The sequence below is a fragment of the Lepisosteus oculatus genome, chromosome 9, assembly GCF_040954835.1.
Source record: "Lepisosteus oculatus isolate fLepOcu1 chromosome 9, fLepOcu1.hap2, whole genome shotgun sequence".
Classification (NCBI taxonomy): domain Eukaryota; kingdom Metazoa; phylum Chordata; class Actinopteri; order Semionotiformes; family Lepisosteidae; genus Lepisosteus; species Lepisosteus oculatus.
The window spans coordinates 44,254,043-44,274,576 of NC_090704.1; the positions used below are offsets into that span (position 1 = coordinate 44,254,043).

The window sequence follows — 20,534 nt, forward strand, 5'->3', positions numbered from 1 at the left end:
CGGTACTTTGTAGTACTGGCTACATTAATAGACAGAGTTTTACCTTGTGATTCCTAGGCTTGGGTGTGAGCAAACTGCAGCTTTCTTACTTGTGTTCCTCTCTCAGCTCACATTAGGGGAACTAACATCACCCCTAACATCACACCCTTCGTAAGGCCAGGCCATAGCCTAAAGGAAAAGCTTCATCCCCGGAAAAGCGAGGTGCATACCTGAAGAAGGCTCCATGGCCGAAACGTTGTGTTCTCTTTCTTCTTTTTTTCAGCATGGAATAAACCTATTACTTGTTACTGTGTGAAACTGCCATTAAGGAGAGGGGAAAGCATTTTTAACTCAAGAGGTTCTACTGAATCTAAATCTGCTTCATTCTCAAAGCCTGAGAACAATGCAAAGGTTAGAAGTGATAAATCTTTTGATCCTTCTTACTTGTCTGAGAGTTAACAGTTTATTAATCCCGTGCATCTCATCCTGCTGTACCTTTGATGGCCTGCAGGAAATGTCTTCTGCAACACGGCTCGGCACTCTGCTCCACACACCTGCGACGTCTTACTTTCCCTCCCTAATGTACTCCTTGCAATTTCCACTTGTCTTCTCACCTCCTTGTTTCGCTGCTGAGTGTGAAGTAATCTGCAGGGTTTACTTGAACACTGTTTTCAGGATTCTGAAAGCTTGTATCAGGTGCCTTTGTAATACCCTCTCGTTGAAGACCGAAGCATTTCAGTTCCTTAAACCTGCCTGCTGGAGAACTAGCTTCCCGTATGCCTGAACTGCATCATATCAACACAAAGGAGATGTGGAGAATACACCAGGACTGCAATAAAGTATATTAACAGATTTGCATGTATTTTGTCTGCTAAGAGGGATTGATTTCTTGGAAGGTATAAAACTTCAAGGACCCTGTGAACAATTGCAAATTCATCTTGAATATGTATTCCTTGCAGTTTTAACAAGACATGTCGTGAAAACACCGGCCCTTATATGCGTGTGTGCGGTGTGGTGGACTGGCGTCCCATCCAGGGTGTACCCTGCCTCCCCCCCAACTTTGAACCTCTATTCTTCATAGGTTAGACAATGAATGGATGTCATGAATTAGCATTGATTTACCATGGTGTCACCATGTTGTGTCACTTTCTCTATTTACCATGATATACCACAGAAAACTATAAAGGTAGAGTTGCTGGGCTGCAAGATTTAAGGATCAATTACTTGACATACAGTAATGCTTTGGAAGACACCATCCACAGCATTGAAGAACAACAGTGTCTTACTCTTCATTGGGTTTTGGCAGATGAAATAGAATGGAAGGAAATAGGACTGATCTACTCTATTTGGGATATACATTTAAAAACAGAATAAAGTTTATAAACAAGAGGAGGCCATTCAGTTTATCTGGGTCAATTGGCTGTTAGGATCTAACTGAGGACCTCATCCAGTCATTTGCTGAAAGATGCTAGACCTTCTGCTTCAGCAACACCAGTGAGTAGCTTGCTCCATACTCCCACAACCTGTTGTGTACAAAAGGTTCTTAATTTTCAATGCATTTCCTTCTTTCAGTTTATGCCCTATGGATCATGTTTCACTGCTGATTTGGAATTTCAGGTTCCACCTCAAATAGATGGGGCTAATGTTGATCTTAACTGTTCTTTAGATGATGGGTAAATAAAAAAGGATACTTTAAAAGCTTTGCTTGTTTGTGCCTTACAATTGGAAGAAAAAAAACAATTCCCTGAAGGCCTGACAGATGGACTGCCAGCTCCTGCTGATGTTTGCCTCAAGTTGGCCATGAGTGCAGACTGATGAACACGTCCACTAACCCTCACGAATGTGTGCGTCTGCATTAAAACCCTTCTCTGTTCATCACAATCTGCAGACCAACACCGACATTTTTTTCTGTTTCATCAAACGTTTGAAGGTTGAGCTCGAACTTGGTGGAAAAAAGGTGCTTGATGTTCTGCTCTGGCAGGCTGTGGGGGGAAAAATATATTTTATTTGGAGTGAACATTGCAACTTTGCAGACAGTAGCAATATGGAGTTCCCATTAGACTTTGTGAGGAGAATCATTTTGTCTGCATACAGTAGCTTCATAATTGAGCCCTACAGTATGTGTTTGTGCTGCTGTTGCTTCACCCATGCTACAATTACAATCATGTACTATAGGTACATAAAATGACTTCCAGCAAAAGCTTATTACAGTATACAGTTTACAGCTTGTAGCTAGAGTACAGAACCCTGAGACATTTTTTTCACAACATTGCGTTTTTGGATCATTTTGATGTTTAAGATTAATCTAAATTGACTGTTTCACTGTCACATTTGCATGGAAACATGATCTGAGCTGTTGGATACATTTTCTGAGGAACAGTTGTTTAATCTTTGATTTTCTCGCTTCTGCCTTGCCTTGTTCATGACTCTGCAAGATTTACTGTTGAACTGATAATCTCTTTTCCCACCATGATGTCTTTAACTCAAAACCCTAAATATTTCCACGGACTTATTGATTATTACACTGTGACACTGTAAAACAGACCCTCTGATCAAACGAGCCCTGGAGTATTCTGATCTGACCTTTGACCTGCTGACCCCCTGAGTTTTAGCAGTAACGGTGTAATGGTCGAAGAGTCCCTTTTCGCTTTCAACTTCTCATTTTATTTGCCTCATCTCATTGTTTGGTCAAAAGCCAGATGACTTGTATTGCATTCAGTCTGAATTAGTTTCATTTTGACAACCAGTGGAGGTACTGTACTCATCCTCTACAGATTCCCGTGGAACTGCTGTTTCTACAGGTTTTCAATGAGCCCATTGCACAAATCATTGGCCTAACTGGAGCGGTCTAACCATTTTTCCAAGCTCTTAAGATGCCTTAATGGGCATCCAGAGAAGAGAAGACATCTAGCTATTGCTAACCCTCTGGTCTGGAGTTCGGCACCCCTAGATGATCAGAAGCAGGATCATTGACTCTTGACACTTATCAGGAGCTCTGCTGCTGGTGGATAATCCCACACTTTGCATCTTCATGCCCCGGGGATGCATAACACCTGCTTCTGCCATCCTTCATGTGGAAAGTTTGCGATCAGCTTGAGTTGATGGCCGGATATAGATGGAATTCATTATCTTTTGTCTTTATAAAACTCACAACTAAGGGCTGCCTAAATTCATTAGGATCTGGAGGGGGCCATGTTCCTGCTTTGGAAGGACGAGATCATTTTAAAATTCTGTGAATTCCTGTGTGTAACAGGGGTCTTGTGAGAGCTGTTTACAACATGCTGGTATAACACAAAGTAGCATAATTGATATGAATGTGGGACAGTTCACCATTATGGATGTGGATTAATTAACTGCTGTCTGTTAGGTTTGTGTTTGACGGATTACACAAGACTCATTAAACAGGTGTTGCGTTTTAATTGCTCTTCCTGGCAACAGACTGAGAGCCGTTCATTTTGGGGAGCTGGGCTCTAAATTTGCAGTCATTCTTTCAAATGAGCATACCTTATGCTATGCCCTGACTCTAATCACCTGCCAGGAGAAGACCTGGGAGATTTGGGATTGTGATGGAATGGTTGTTGAGGGACCTGAGAGGTGGATTTCCCCATCCCTAATCTAGCCTGCAGATTGGTGATAAGACTGGTGCACATGACAGGCTACACACCTTACTAGAAACGCTACAACGCAATGTCTGTGTCTCCGCTCCAACTAAATGAGCAAATTCTGCAATCATAGCAGAAGAGAAACAATCAGACAGTAATTTCAATTCATACACTGAATTGAACCTTAACCCTAACCCTTTCACAAACCTGAAGGAGGCTCCACAGCTGAAACATTGTGTCTCTTTTCTTTTCTGCATGGAATAAACCTGTACTTGTTCTCTCAAATATTGGCAAACAGGCCTAGTCCCTACTGGAAGAAATCAGGAGAGATGACGAGCTTCTCGCGAGCCTAAATCTGAGCTACTCTATCCGTACTTCAAGACAAAATAATAAAAAGGGGAAAGATCAAATAAAATAGGGGTGCCGTTGAGTGCAACAGTGTTCTCAACACAGGTGAGTAACTGCAATCCAAAAATTGGAAAAAAAAACTTTGGAAGTTCTGGAAAAAACAAAAAAACGACCGAATGTACTGATGGCATATATGGTTCTATGCCTATTGACTGGTTGAAATGTTAAGTCAGGGTTTTCTAATCTCTAATGATTAAGTTTAGCTAACAGCAAGAGAGCAAGGGTGCGAGCTGTGTCCTGCTGCGCTCAGTGGAGAGGCCTGGGCTGCAGCTCGATACTCGCTGACCCAGGATGGCAGCCAGTGCTGACCCTTTCCTTATCTGTTGTCACATAGGTGTCCGTGTGGAATATATAATCCTCTCCACAGAACAGCCAAAGTCATGCAGGATGCAAGATGAATAGGAGGTCTTCATTTTCAAGGCTCAGCCTCTCTTTTCAGAATGCAGTTTTCCTGTTTGTTTTTGTACTAGACCAGCAGAACGCAATTATCTAAATGGAGATTTTTAGATTTTTATGTTGTCAAGTTTTGAATTGCCCTGACAAAGCACTTCAGATGCAAGGGCGCTCTCTACAAGTTCAATCTGTTACGTTAATTAGCACTGTGTGGGAAGAAATGAATGAGCCCGATTCACCTGAAGAGAGAGGAAAAGGAGTTCTTAGTTTGCCTGTGCTTTCTTTTTCAGGGCTAATCACGTTGCAAAACTATTTTTAATTAAAATAATTGTTTGCACTTGATTGCCTAATTTGCAAAAGAATGCGAAGGAAAATACTGTATATACATTATGCATATTCCATTTAATACTTTTTTGTCAAATCCTAATTGATGTAATTGTCACATCTTGCAGTCCAGTATTGTAAGTGCTGGATGTTGACCAATATTTTGAACAAGGTGCGTTCAACAGCTGAGCAGTTGTGCAAAGCCAGCAGAACAATTCTTCCCCCTGTGTCTCTGACATCATCGGCCCAAAGACCTGCTGGTACCCGTGGGAGGATTGAGGGAGAACTGCTGCTGATGCAGTCAAAGCCTTGTTGCTTCGGGTTGTCAGGTGTCCGTCCATAGTTTAGGGTCCTTCGGTGTAAACATGGAGGAGAGTGCCATAGAGGAGAGGTGCGAGGGTTTGTGTGGGATAGGATTAATGCTGCTTTCTTCCGAACATAAGAAAGGTCACGAGCAAGAGGCGGTCATTCAGCCCATCTAACCCTTTGGATAGTTAGCAGCTTATAGACCCAAGAATCTTGTCTAGTTGCTTTTTGAAGAACGCCTGTCAATCTCAACCACATTGCTTGCTCCACACTCCTGCAGCCCCTTGTGTAAAGCAGTGTCTGCTATTCTAGGTTAGAAATATAATTGGACAGAAGCCGCCTGACTGAAGCGTCTTGATCAAGGGTACAGCAACAGAGCCCCATTGGGACTTCACACCTGCAGCCTTGCAGGCATGTGTTCACAATCCTAGCCTCTCCTCCAGCAGCAGAGCTTCATTTACTTTTTCATGTTTTGTTGTTGTATTTGTTAAAAAACATCCAAAGCACTGAATTAGAAAAAAAGTGTCAGAGTGTCCTTGTCTAATCCCTGTTGATGAATGGCTCTGAGGTGATACTCTATTACAGCATCAAAGAAGCACAGAATTTTTCACCACTTTTTGGTTCAGAAGCAGAACTGCTGTGTGGGAGTTTTTACATTCTCTTTTGCATTTAGATGCTTTGAGGAAGCCGCACAGAAGCTGCTCCACGTTGGTCTACTTTTTCAGAAGATACAGCACAGCAAGTGGATACTTGTGGGGAAAAAAAATAATTGCTTTTTTTCATTTAATCAAAAAAAAGGCAGATTGCCTTGGTGCTTCAGTTTACATTATATTTGAATTTCTCAATTTCTCTCGAGGTGGTACGCTGTTGAACAAAACACGATTAGCAGATTTGTTTGGTGTAAGTTACTCCGCTTTGTGAGCCAAGGCCTAGGAATCTCGTTGTCTTGGAGACGGAAAGGCAGAGTGGAAGAAGTCCCCAGCCTTTATCTTCAGTGACTGGGCTTTGAAATCAGCTCCTCGTGATAAGTGGCTTTAGTTAATTCTCTTACCTAAATTCCCTATAGGCATTTATCTCAACACCAAATGTCCACCCAGTTCAGGGCAAACTGACAGCCCTGCCAGTCTCTTGTGGCAGCAGGTGTCCCGCTCTGGTAGGAAAGTCAGGTGTGAACTGATAAGCGAACAAAGCACAGGGATAAAGGTAGCCTTCTGTCTGCTGGTGTAGGGCTCATCCCTCTGTTGCAGAACACCAGGGCAGTATATTTGGCCACTTCTATTCATAAAGGGACATGAGAGTGAATACCGACGATAGCTCCAGTGCTTTCAGTGAGAAAGAGAGGAAAATACAGTGAGTTGACGTCTGCTATACTGTGGTTTTAAATTATTTTTAGAGAAATAAAATAGCAGAGAAATGCGCAATGCAAAGTTTTGCGATTTGTTCTGGGGCAGAGAACCACTACTGAGCCAGGGTTCTGAGTTTCCTTTTCTTCCACCTTGTTGCAGGCCATTAAGATGCATGTTAAGACATCCTGTGACAGATAAGTGCATTTCTCTAGTGGGCTTCTAAGGACCTCTTAGCTGCTGGTACCTGAAAGGCTTTATTGTTCATATGGTGAAGGGATGGTTTTAATTCACTGCACTGGCATTTTTCCTTTTATATTTGTCACCCATTTAGTTTGCATTCTGCCAGGCAGTGATGTGTACAGAGAGGTAGAGGTGAGCAGGTCAGCTGAAGATGCATTTCCAGCTGGGAGACAGACTTTTCAGATGTAAATCTACTAGGCTAAAAATCCTCTGTCCATCAGAGTTCAGTCACGCCCAGACAGTACACTGAGAAAAAGCATAATTTACAAAAATGAGACTCCCTTTCAACACAGTTGAACTAAAACAAAGCAGCACAGCATCTGAATACTACTGTTTTTCCTTTAAAGAGATCATTGTGCTTACAAATCTACATGCTGTCATATGTTTGGAAAGCAGCTTCACTACAGTTAGTGATACAAATGGCTCACACATGAACACAGTATGGTAGTTTTGCTCAATTTGTCTTGAAAAGACAAATAACTATTAAAGGGTATTTCAGATGCACGATAATATGAGCATGTAAAACAAAACAGAGTAATACCCTGTCCACTTCAAAACCCTCTGGGATATTTGGACAGAGCGGGTGGGTGAAGTGCTGATTCTGCAGGAGCCATGGATAATCCCGGAAAATTGGATTTTTCTTCAAATGGATTGATCAAGCTTTTGATGCATCAAACACAAGGCTGACGAAAGGAGTCCGAAGTCACTATCTCAATTCCTGATCTCTTGCAGACCTCTGTACGTCACCCTGGTCTTCAGCGCCAAGGGTCAGCGGTACCTGAGGATCGGCCTGGCTGTTCCACTCCTCGGCACACTGGCTTGTCTGAGGGAGATGGTGGCAGAAGAAGGGAAAATCTCTCCAGATCAGGTAAGTCACCGGCGAAATGATGGCACTGAATGAGACACAGCCCAGCAGGTGCCTTACTGACTCTAAATTATGCATTTCCATCAAACCTGCACTCTTTGTTAAAGCTGGCTTCGCCACAAGCCTTTCATTACAGAGGAAGGTGCTGTTGGAGATACTTAAATTTTTAAAAAGCTTCTTCTTTTCCTTTTGTTTTTTTTAAGCCTTCACAGCCACTTCAGTGCCGTTTTCTCACTTCTTGCAGGCTGTACTGTTGTACTGAGCACTCACAATGGAAAACGATGAGACAGCCACATACATGCCAGGGCCAATTATTACAGAAGCCAGTTCACCTACCAGTATGTCTTTGGACTGTGGGAGGAAACCAGAGCAACTGGAGGAAATCCATGCAAACACAGGGAGAACATGCAATCTCCACCAAGATAGCACCCCAGGAACTGAGCCTGGGGCCCCAGCACTGCAAGGCACTAATGCTAACCACTGTGCCACCCATAGTACTGAGGCAATAACTTCAATTGACCATAATTAACTAGCTGAAGCATTCTTTCACAGAAGAGGGTTTTACTGCTTTACACCCCAAAGGGTTTTTTTTTCCTTTAAAAATTAGATCTGATTCATTAAACTTCAGTAACAATTTGTTGAATGTTTTTGCTCTTAATTGACTCAATTGACTCGCACTTCCTTTTGTTCTGAAATCTCCATAGGGTATAAATTAATTTAACTGCATGCTGTAGCCCGTAAATATGCTTAACTTCAATTCTTGCCACTAGAGCTCATAATTAAAGCCAATTTTGGGAAAATTAGGCAGTGTCGTGGCGCAGAATGTTAGCACCAAGACTTTAATAGGACCACTGTAAACTGTTTTATTGAATACTAAGGGTTTGATATTTCTATTCTGTTTTGTTACCTTTGCTTTGTGCTTCTTAATGATCTCTTGTATCCTATGTGATTGATTTGCATGTCATTTGTTTTTGTTTAAATGGTTGATTAAAAATATCTTTTTGGAAATTGGGTTTTGAGCAATGTCTAAATTGCCCTTTGTAGTGTCGCCTAGTTTGGACAGGAGCTATTGTACCCCTGATATTGTGAAAGATCAGCATCTTGTCCCACATGAATTTTTGGAAATCAAAAGGTTTGGTCTACCAGGTTGTGATGTCTGTTAAAATCAGACTACAAACCTATATACTACAGCAGTCTTTCACTGCTTTAATTTCTCACTGATGATACAAATTGGTGTTCAAATTCCAGTTTAATACTTCATTGCCATAACAACTAGTTGCATGGAATTTGGTTCATTGAGCTCTTACAGTTAAAGACAAACAGTATAAATATACTGCATAGCCAATAACATAATGCATCCACCCAACACATTCACAAGCCAGTGATAAAATCAATAACAGTGACATAAATAACAGTGGGGCCTGATGGAGTATGAGTGTGCCATGCAAAAATATCAAAGGTTCAAGTTGTATATAAAGTATTGTATACATGTGGTGTTACTCACTAGGATGGTGTCCAGTAAGAACTGCAATCCAGTTGCAAAGACAATAATTGTCAGGCTAAAAAAATACTTAAGTCAAACATAACCTGTCACAGGTGCTTTTCAGTAGTATGTCATATGACCTCACCTCGGTAGATTTGGAGAAGTCTCCCTCTTGTGTCCACAACTGGTATTGTCAACTATACTCTATGCTCATCCTGTACTATACTATCACCTGGTGAAAAAGGAAAAGTTCCTACAGTCCCATGGCTTATCACATAAGGATGAACAGTGAAGCAGGATCAGGAAAATGAATATTTTCCTGTGCGGAGTGGAAAGCTTTAAAACTTGCCTTTGAACTGCCAGCAGGTAGACTATTTTAGGATTAGCAATGTGGCCTTCCTAATCCTCTCTGAAATTCCGCTGCTCCTGCACAGTTCTGGGAGACTCAGAAATGGTGAGGAAGGCAATGCGACAGCTCTCTCTTGCCTCTGTGTGCGGAAGGCCGTCCATCTATCATCACCCCCCAGCGCCCTGAACTGCCTGTCTGTTGTCTGCGCGCCACAGGGCGTATTTTCTAAACGCGTGCTCGGCGTTATTGTATGTGACAGTGTAGCTGTACGTGACACCGCATTCTGAAGTGCATTAAATAAGACTCGGCGGAAGCTGCAACAATTCTGCAGCGCACCTGTCACGAGAAAATGGATTACTTTTCCTCTTAGTTCTGATTTTTTTCTCTGTACACTTAACGCTGTTACACAGAGCATTCCTCTTCAGGCTGCTGCGCTATTGCATTAAATCGGTCGGCTGGAATGATTCGCTGGCACAGAACTTTTGAAAAGTAAAAAATAACTCGTTCCTTTTCAACCCCACCCCAACACACTTTAAAACTTCAGAAGTATTTTTTTTTCATTCCTCTCTTTAATTCCTTTGGTTTGATACAGCCCTCCTTGGTTTGACTTTTTATGCAGTAATGAAAATAAGCAGGTTCACAATACGGTCTTCAGTTTTTTTTTTACCAACTTTCTTTTCCCCACACAGTTCTCAAAAAGCCCATCTGTTTCAGGAAGAGCTGACACTTCACGGTCTGCACTCAAGGCAGGAAATATTATCGCACACAGGTTTTCAGGAACTTCTGCTTTTAATTAAATACCTCATCCAGGGCAACGGCACAGCACGGCTGCCCGGAAAGAAACGCGATGTAACCAACGTTTTTTTTTTTTTGGTTTGTTTCACGGCCAATCTTTTGTCAATTTTATTTTTCTGGCTGTCGAGCTGTTTTTGTTTACCAGAGTGCTGGAAAGCCAAAAGTTCTGGACCCGATCCCCAGTTTCTCTCATCTTCCAAAACGACAGAAGTAATAAAAACAAAACAACCGGGCATCAGTGAGGTCAGCGTGGGTTTTTTTTTTATCCACATGCGCTTTAGGTGGGGGTATTATTTTTCTGCTGCCGCTTTTAGTCACAGCCCGCATCACGTCTGCGTTGTAATGACACGTTGTTTGGTTGCTGTTTCGTTTTGGTTGATTTTGCTGGGGCTTGTTGCTCAATGGTCCCCCCATCCTGTGCGTCTCCTAGGTGATTCTGACGGAGATCTACGCCGCGGGGTTCCAGCGCTCATTCTCGGATGAGGAGGACTTGACCAGCATCGCGGAGAGCGACAACATCTACGCCTTCCAGGCCCCGCCCCTCCTCGGAAGGGGGGGCACCGCTCGATTCTCAGGTACTGTACAGTATAGCAGCTCGGAGCTCGCGAGGGACAGTGCCGGGCCTTGGCGGTGATGCACCAACAAGGATCCTGGACAGCGTATTTGGAAATGAGAAACAACGGTAGTTGCTTTGGCCCGCTGTTCTTCATGCACCGAACCCGAGCTTCGTACTTAGTACGGGTGTGTCCACATAAAGCCGAGCTCTGTTAGCACTTTTTTCAGTTTTTTTATCAGTAATGACATTTTAAAAAAGTCTCCACAGGCTTGTGCAGCTGTTACTACGCGTGGACTTGCGAAAGCCGGTTGTCGGAGAATTTTCTGAGCTTTGTGCGGCTCGGTTTCACTTTGTTGCCCTGCTCGGCTCTGCCCCCTGCTGGTATTCGTCTGGGGTCGCCCGCGGGTTGGGATCATGCCCAAGCACCTCTCCCTAGGCAGCAACAGACATCTGGGTCAGCGGCTTTGTGTGAAATGTCCACAGTCGGTGTTTCAAGAGGGTAACGTCACCTTTGTGCTCTTGATCTTATGAGTCCTGTCATTCCTGCAAAGCTACTGCTTTCTCCCAGCAGCCCTCTTGACCAGCACACAGGGTGTCTGCCTTGTGCGTGCTCAATGATGGTAGGTAGCGCAGTCGAGAAACCGCTGTCACAGCTGTGTTTAAGCTGTTTAAGCAGTGAGGTCTTTAATAGCTGTTTTTCTTACTTGCCAGTGAGAGGCAATTAAGGTACAGAACTGTAATTAGATAGGTGTAGGGGATTGTCCAGCTCTTGCTGCAGACCTGCAACAAAACAAGGACACCAAGTAGCAATTTCAGAATTTCTTTCTCACTCACAGCAAGACAACCTTCTGGCAGCAATCAGAAATGTCATGATTTAATATTATACTGCAGTATATATTTAAAATGGGGAGACCTGATCTGTGAATGGATTGTTTATCTGCCCTACATCTGTGGAATGCGTCCTTTCACCTGGAATGTGTTTTGTAAGTTAACGACACTGTCTTCCAAAGTTGAAGCTGTTTTAAATTGCATCTCATTCAACAAAATTGTGTTGTTATTTTCTTCTTAGTCAGAATATATTCACTTTATCCTGAAACTGTTCAGGATGAGCGTATTGATAAGGGATGCTCTGAACCGCAGAGAAGCAGGATCGTATTGGTACAGCACAGTATGTGCAGTTACAGGAAACAGAAGTGTTGTTTTCCAAAGGTGATCTACTGTCATGTTCCCGGGCCAAGGTAGTGGTTGTTACCTCACCTGAAAAGAATTCCTTTACGTTATTAAATAGTGAGGAATCGGCTAATGAAACATCCCTTTGTTGTGACACGTTTTTGAAGGTTCTTTTTGACAGGGGGTACTTTAACAGGCCGTTTTGAAATTCTCTCTCCCTTAGCCTGGCAGTTGTAAGCTAATATTCCTTGTGATTTTTCCATTGCGATGTACTTGTCCTCAATCCTACTCTGTGCATCTATGCATGTGTGCAACACACAAAACTTCCCATGTGGGTGAGTCTGCAAGTGCTTTTCTTGAGGTGTTATCCAGGGGGAAAAACACAGCTGGAGGCAAGGGACGGCTTCTAGAGGTTGTAGTGCCTGGATCTACAGGATAATAGAGCTTTAGAGACTTGATCTAGAGGCTCTGTAAAACTGAAGGTTTAGCTCTTTAGTTTGCGGTTCTGTTAACAGTCAAGTCCTCACTTTCAGTTTCTATAACAAATTCTACACTATTCTTTTTAGCAAATGGGACTTTATTCAGTGTTCGTTAAATGGAAATTTCCTTTCTTTTATGTGCCTTGGCCGAAAGCCAATTATATTCTTAAGAAATGCTTTACATTTTCTAAAAGAGAATTCATAGCGGAGGTGAGCCAGTCATTAAAACTGAAGGGCCATCTATTTCCAAGCCTTGCAGTAGTCAGTTGCTTCCTGGTCAGCAGTTTGTAAAGATGAAGAAATCCTCTTGCTTGCACGTTCAGGGGTGTGGTAGAAAGGGTGGCGGGTCACATGAGCTGGTGCAGTCACACATTCTACTTGAATCATTGGAAATATAAGGCACTCTCTTTCGGAGAACAGCTCTTTCGAACCACTGCATAGATGGGTTGCAGGAATGCAGCACTAATATAAAGTTGATAATGAGCACGTTTCCATTACAGACAAACGTTTTCTTTTTGTAATATCGGTCGGCCCTGCAGGGAAGCAAGGGGGAAAAAAAGAGATTTTTTTCTTATTCCATGACAAGAGCTGTCTGAGTGAACAATTAAAACTGTGGGGAAAGACCTCATCGCCTGCTCCTGTTGGAGATGTCCAGCTAACATGGCTTGGATCCCTTTCTCGAATGATAGGGGTGGTGGGAAAAAAAATGAGGAAAAAAAAAAGGTGTCCCAGGTTTTCAGCATTGTTTTGAATTGTTTAGGATGTTGGATTGGATGAGTCACGGTTTACATTAACGCCCCTGGAGTGTTCCTTTCTCTTTTCTCCCACGGTCCCTCGTACAGTCGTACCAATGACTTCACCTGCTCCTTTCCCTGCAGCTCCAACCCAGACCTCGTTGATTGTCAGCAGTCACTGTTTGCTCAGCAGATGGTGACCCTTCCCTCAGGTGCTCTGGAATCAGCATTTCACTGCTTTCATTTCCCTTCAGTCGAAATAGCTGTGCTCTCAGTGGGCTGCAGTGGCGGTGTTTTCAGGACGCTGCAATAGACAGAGGGCATGCTTCTTCTGTAATTAAGACGCCATAGAAAAAAAAATCTGTATTCCTTACAGGCTGGTTTAGAGCAGTGCCACTGGAGAGCTGCTCAGGGGGAGAACATCCTGACTAAGTGGGCCAGGAGCACAGACGGGAGGAGGGCAAGCTATTTCAGAGGGATCTCCTCGCAGCAGCTAAAATTAGGAGCTCGTCCTCATTTCTCCCTTTGCTGTCTCAGGGAAAATAGAACACCAGTGGGTTTTGCAAGGAATGAGCGGACCTTCCTAAGACGGCTGATGAATTTCCTCCACTTCTTGATCATTTTTTAACCTCCTTCTTAGTTTTGTTATCTGAGCCCCCCAAAAAACTTGTTTACTGCAGCGTTATGGTGGTGTAAGTACTCGAAATTATGATCAAGTAGCAAATTTGCCTACAAACTTTTATGGACACAATAAATGGATCAGGTCTGTTTTATTGACGACATCATCAAACATCTGGCCTACATGCTGCTCTGCGCATTGCAGTCACGCAGTGGGAGAACTGATGCGCATATGTTCTTATATAGCAGATATGTTCGTTAAAGAGAAATATCTCTGCAAAGGTGTTCTTCCTTCAAACTCATGTGACAGCAGCAGGGATGAGATAAGTGTGCTGGCTCACTGTGCTGAGTGCTGAGGCCCGCTGAGCCTGTATCCTCATATTGATTCCAGGCTGACAGAGCTTCTGCAAGCTGTCTCGTGATCTGTGAAGCTTTTGAGCTGACAAAGACGTGGTGCTGATTGTAGAATGGACAAGGGCTAAACGGGACAGGCTTGTCCAGACACATGCGAGTGTCTACAGTTTGGTGAAGAACCCATGTGATTAATAATAATAATTCCTAACACTTATATAGCGCTTTCCTGGACACTCCACTCAAAGCGTTTTACAGGTAATGGGGATCCCCTCCACCACCACCAGTGTGCAGCCCCACCTAGATGATGTGACAAGAGCCATAGTGCACCAGTACTCTCCCCGCACACCAGCTCTGTGTTGGAGGAGATCAGAGTGATGAAGCCAGTTCAGAGACTGAGATTATTAGAACGCCATGGTTGGTAAAGGCCAGGGAGTAAATTTGGCCAGGACACCAAAGTTACATCTCTACCCTTTTCGAGACACGCCCTGGGATTTTTAATGACCACAGAGAGTCAAGACCTTGGTTTTACATCTCATCTGAAGAACGGTGCCTTTTTACAGTATTTAGTGTCCCCGTCACTATACTGGGGCATTAGGACCCACACAGACTGCAGGGTGAGCACCAAACTGGTCCAACTAACACCTCTTCAAGCAACAACCTTAGCTTTCCCATACTGGCCAGGCTCACACCTGCTGAGCTTCAGTGGGCTGCCAGTGGTGAGTTGCAGGGTGAAACGGCTGCTGGCTTGTGAAGTCGTGTCAGGCCTGTTGTGGCTCTTTCCGATGCACATAGTACGCTGGCCAGATGTTTAAGGTCCAATACCACCACCATTAGAAAATGTATCTGCAGTGAGACCCACTAGGACAGGATGTGTTAAGAGTCCATTTTCCTCACAGGCTCACCTTCCACTGAGGCTATGGTAGGGGTGAACTCCACATTTCACCAGTTTTCAACAAGGGTTGTTCTGGCCAGTGGAGGTCTTCCTTAAACTAACCAAGAAGTGTTAACCACCAGGAGAGCCTTTCAATTGGACTTGAGATTCCTAATTTTTTGGCCAGTGGGTGCATAAAAAGGAGACGTGGAAATAACTGAGTCCTGGAATGAGCAGAATCCTCATTCTCTCGGTCATCTGGCTCAGGATGCCCATGAAATCCATTCTTTACCCCAGGCAGTAGCAGGCAGATCTGGAGCCTGAGCTTGAGCCATCAGTGGTCTGTCCCACTCCGTGAAACAGGCACATGGCCATCCTAGCAGATAAGGACAATAGACGGTATCGAACCCCTATTTTGTTCTCGTTCATTCCCATACGTCCTTCAGACTTCAGAGGGATCCCCAGCTTGTTCTCCCTCGGAGAGGAGAGCAAAGACTGAGAGAAGGTCCTGCTTTCCTTGTTTCTTGTTGGCTGTGCAAGGCGCCCAGAGAGATGCTGTCCCTCCTCCTCCTCCTCATTTCTAGCCATGTCTCTTCCCTGCGATGTGGGAATATTATCAGTGAGATCCGGTGAAGTTTTCCTGCAAGCTGGCAGAGTAGTTGAGTTTTATCTCCTCTGTTCCCTTTCTGTCCCGGTGCAAGACTTGTCCCCAGGTCTGTCAGAATAGCAGGAATAGCATAAGTTATCTAGACTGGTTTGTCGTCCATTCAGTGTTCAGTATGTTTTTACACTTTAAAAAACACTGATCAACCTAGACTGTGTGGAGAGAGCAGACTACCTGTTCTGAAAACAGCAGGGAGCGACTGCGTGTTTGTTTTCAAATGTGTGTGTCAGGGGATTTATATTAGTGTTTTCCAATTCAAGTTCATACTATATGGAATGCTAATCAATCCGATATCTGCAAAATGTCCATTCCACAAGGCAGGGCTGTTGTTTATTCTCTTTTACTTGAGCGTATAAAAAATAAACTGCATGCTTGACAGCAAAGGAATAAAGAGATTACCAGCAGATTTAACACCAAAAGCTCAGCCTCCATCATCAGGCCTGTCTTGTCTCGTCTTGTCCAAAAATAACTCCTGATGCTGGCCAACTTTCTCCTGAATCTCCCACAGCGCCGCCCGGCCTCATAATAATGAATAATGTTCCTGGAAATGTAATCTGTTTTCATATGTTTAGCTTTGCTTGTATCTCTTTGCAGTGCAATTTCAGCAGCTTGCTGGAGGCAGGGCAATTTTGTCCGCAGCTAATAAAAGCTGAAATTGAAATCTGAAATTTGGTTTGAATCAAAGGTTAAAGATTTCCCTGCATTTCCATCTCTGGTGCATCTCGCCAGTCTCTCCTATTTCTATATTGTACATATTTGTATCAAAACAGAGCACACAACCACAGGGTCATTACCGAGGTGAGTTTCTCAGACGTGGCCAAATGATAGACGATATCCTACATAAGATTACCCTAATATAATTGATTATTAGGTTATCCTTATCATATACAGTGGCTAAATAAAGACTGCAGTAGGGTATAGGGTATATATATATACAATCTGGTTATGTTCAGATTGTACATTGCACTTATGAGACCTCATTGAGAATATTCTGCACGATTCTGGTCATCACAGCAAGGCTGCTGGAACATTTCTGCTCAGGATTGCGTGAGGCTTTGAGTGCAACTCATGAAGACAGGGAGAAAGCATGGTCTTGCCTAGGCCTTTTGTGTAGGAAGCAAAAAATATCAAGAATGTCACGCTGTTTAAATGGAAAGAAACAGTCTGGACAAAACTGTGTACAATACCCAGCTAATAGCAGTATCCTCACATGTCACCTTAGCATTCTTCAGAGCAACTATGTGCTCTGGGCTTTATAATCCAACAGTGTAATATGATTATTATAGCAGAATTGTCATGGAATTATTTTTTTTAGAAGAAATGCTTCTCCCCATTTGTAAACTGCTACAGTATAAACACATGATTTAATGTATGCATTTATATCAGAAGTAAATACATATCAATTAGATCTTGTCGTTCACTGTGCTGAAGGGCCAAATGGCTGCTTAATATAATATATATAATATATGCTTAATATAGACTTAATATTCACAAAAGGTGGGATAAAAAGCCTGTTTAGACAGTTTCACCCTGCTCAGAGCTATGAGATGGGCCCATAACTCATAGTGGCATCATGCTCTTAACACATCACAAACCTGAATGGTGATCCTTGTTCGAGATGTGAATATTAGCCAGTACCAAATGTTTTTAAGTATTAACAACAGATTACTTTCTAAATATGTACGTTTTTACTTTTTGTTGAGACATACAGTACTTGTGCTGGGATCTTTACAGAGGGACAGTATGAGATCATCAAGGAGAAAGAGCGGAGAGTTCAGAAACATTTCTCCATGCATGTGAAATGGAAGAATAACAGCCCAAGTCAGGCAGCTTTGCATTTCTGTAATGGCCTTGTGTTTTATCATGGGCTTTAGCTGTGAATTATCAGTTCACTGTTGCTCACCGAGTCTTTTTTTGCATGCTAATACTCTGTGTATTGTTGTTTTCATTCTTGGATAAGAACTTCACCACTGACCACTCAGTGTGAGCTGTGCAGCCTGAGCAACAGCGCCACCTTCTGGCCACAGCGTCGGCTGCCTCTCGCGTTCATCCGCCTCACGGCTCGCAGCTGGAGGTGTCCCCCAGCCTGAGATTCCCCTCCTCTCTCCTTTCTCCTGTCGCCAGCGAGTCTTCTTTGTGACCTATCTCATCTCTTGGGTTCAGTGACAGGTTGACGTTGCTGGGATTGTTTAGTGGGAAGTGCTGCTCAGTTTTGCCAGCTGACAAAGGGGCAGATCCTCCTGTTAAAGTGTGCATCGGATGAGTTCAGTAAAGGATAGCTTTGTTTTTTTTTTTGCAAAAGAAGGATTCTTCAGTGAAGTAACATTAAGGAAGGGCGTAAGTCGTACACCAAAAACCCTGCAGACCGAGTCCTAAACAGTGGTTTTACATATATATGCCATTTAACAAGCAGAACAAATTGTGCACGTAATGTGGTACATTTAGTGTTGTGTCTACGAGAGTAAAGGACTTCCTACCAGTTAAGGGATAACATAGTCCGAATCATATTATTACATACTGTACCGTACAAGGATTTATTTAAGCTCTTCAAAAGGTACAGGCTTGTTGTTTGTCATGAGAATGAGTATGTTAACAGACAGCCATCATGTTGAAGTTGGAATATGTTGACGCTACTGTATACTGTGATTTTGACAGAGCTATAAAGAGGCTGCTTGGCATGTATCTGCAGTATCCTCCATCTTCCAGATGAGACACGAGAAGCAAGAGGCGATTCCAGGACCGCTTGACAGTCCAAGGCAGAGCAAAACGAAGTGTTTCTTTTCGAGCAAGGCAGCCTTTTTCAAGGCCCAACAGGGACGAGCTGTTTAATTAAAGGCTGAGCTGTCACACCGTCTGCGGCCCCGAATTCAGTCTCATTCCACTCTGCCTGTGTGAGAGAAGTGAAAATGAAACGTTGGCCAGTCCCATGTTTCAGACTCAACCTGGGAATAGCTGGACTGTCAGGCAACATGAAACTATGAGATATTCTGGTGCACTACTGAAATAAAATAATCTGCGCAGGCGGTACAGTTATTAAAGGAATAATTTAAAGGACAACTAACCCTCTCTGGTTATCAAGGAAGATGTTTTTCTTCCAAAAATAAGTACTAGACAAACCCCAAAGGAAGCATTTCTATTTTGGATTTTATTCTTGCAAGGCCTTAGGTGATAATACTGGTTGGATTTTGAGCCAAATGCAATGGGTTTTGGCCTTTTGAAGCCTATTAAGCCTGATACGTGGAAATTCGATATCAACCAGAAGTGAGAGCATGTTCTAATTTAGAGGCTACAGAAAGGGCACCGAGAGAAATGAGTTGAAATACAGTAATCTTACACCTCTCTCTGCTCTTAAAAAAAAACCTCCTCGGTAGATTTAATACCTGATGGGAACATCTAGCTGAAGGGATTCTTATCTCGGACAACATGAACCACATAAGAAGTGTATTTCAGGTGACCTTTAGGATTATATAAGGCTCTTTAAGTACTTCTGTACTCTTGATGCTAGTTAGTGTAGCTCAAGTTTTCTATATACATTCTGCCCTTAAGCTTGGCAGATTGAAGGGGAAATTTGATTTAATAGCCATGAGTTCTGCCTTAAAATTAATAATTCTGCCCCCTTCTCCATGTAGACATTTTTTTCTGATTCCGCCTTCCCAGCCTTGAGATAAGACCTGTTGACACCTCAGCTGAAAGCAGATGTCAAAAGCTGCTTTTGAAATGCTCATAGGCCTATGAGGCAGATTGATTTAAAATTGTGAAGTTACAAAAACCTGTTTTTTCAATATACAGTATATTGAAAAATGTAGAACTGAAATCAAGGGAAGCTGTGTTAAAAATGTATAACGTGCTAGTAAGGCCTCATTTAGAATACTCTATACAATGTACAAATTATACACATTACAGAATAATATGAACGTGTATACAGTATGTGACAGGAAAGACATTGCTGCTCTAGAATCAGACGAGAGAAGACCAACCAGATTAATTCCTGGAACTGTGCTACACTGACCGACTGGAAGGAAGAAACTGGATCTTTTTAGTTTTTTTTTTTGAAAACCTTACAACGGGATCTTATGCAAGTGTAAATGACTCGGAAGTACCTGATAAAAAAAAACAAACAAAAAACAAAAACGGGAGACCCTTCTTTACCCACAGGGGTGTGGGAGTGTGTAATGAGCTACTCTGCCATTATGGGGTAGCTGCTGCCCCGGCTTCTTTCAAGGAATGGCTGGACGAGATCCTTGGGTTGATTAGTTCCTGCCTATCAAATGGGACAGCTGGGCCGAATGGTTTCCTCTCTAATGTAACTGTGCTTACAAGGAACAGGCCACTGGCACAGGAAGCCTTTGGTCCAAATGTAGATTTGGAAGCTATAACTGCCGGCTGGATAGACCTTTTGGTTGAATCCGAGCCTGCCTCCAATGGGATATTCCGGAGTCTTGCTCAGATTGGATTATAATATTTTTTTAAGATACTTCTTTTAAATTTTTTTTTTTTGGCTACCCAAATTAAATACATTTTCCCACGCTGCTTTCTTTTTATTCAAGAGTCAGTACTGAAACCCTGCAACTCTACCTCCGGCATAAAGAAAAAAAATCAGTTTTCTGACAGTGCTTTGAATGCAAAACGCTGCTCTCATGTGCTAAAGACACCAGCATGACACTGTGTTGGCAGTGATTAATTGCTCTGTAGGGCCAAACAAATACTTTTAATTAAACCTTCCAGTAATGTCAAGATTATGCTACAATGGAGTTGTCTTTGCTTCTCTCTATTTCTTGTGTTGTGCATCCTCATGTCCCAGTAGCTCGCTCTTTACTTGATCGATAGCAGCGCAAAATCAGAAGAAGCACAGCGTCCTCTCAGTATTGTCTTCACACTTCACCCTTGGCAAAGATTCTCTTGACAAAAATACAGGGCGGTTTGATATGGAACTTGATCGGAGGAGCAGGGCAGATGGAATCCAGCCTTTCTTCCTCTGTGCTCATCAGTGCAGCGTAC

General features: G+C 42.9%; 1 protein-coding gene across 6 annotated transcripts in view; it reads left to right on the plus strand.

The window, feature by feature from the left end:
- Positions 1-20,534, plus strand: part of usp43a (ubiquitin specific peptidase 43a) — a 142,834-nt gene that overhangs the window by 68,043 nt on the left and 54,257 nt on the right. For all 6 annotated transcript variants that reach the window (XR_001479425.2, XR_001479424.2, XR_001479426.2 and 3 more), the window contains exons 5-6: positions 7,331-7,466; positions 10,521-10,665. Coding sequence is in view for 1 of the 6 variants with exons in the window: in XM_015356133.2 (XP_015211619.2) it covers positions 7,331-7,466; positions 10,521-10,665 (281 nt within the window). In the remaining 5 variants the exon portion in view is untranslated. The remainder of the gene's footprint in view (positions 1-7,330; positions 7,467-10,520; positions 10,666-20,534) is intronic.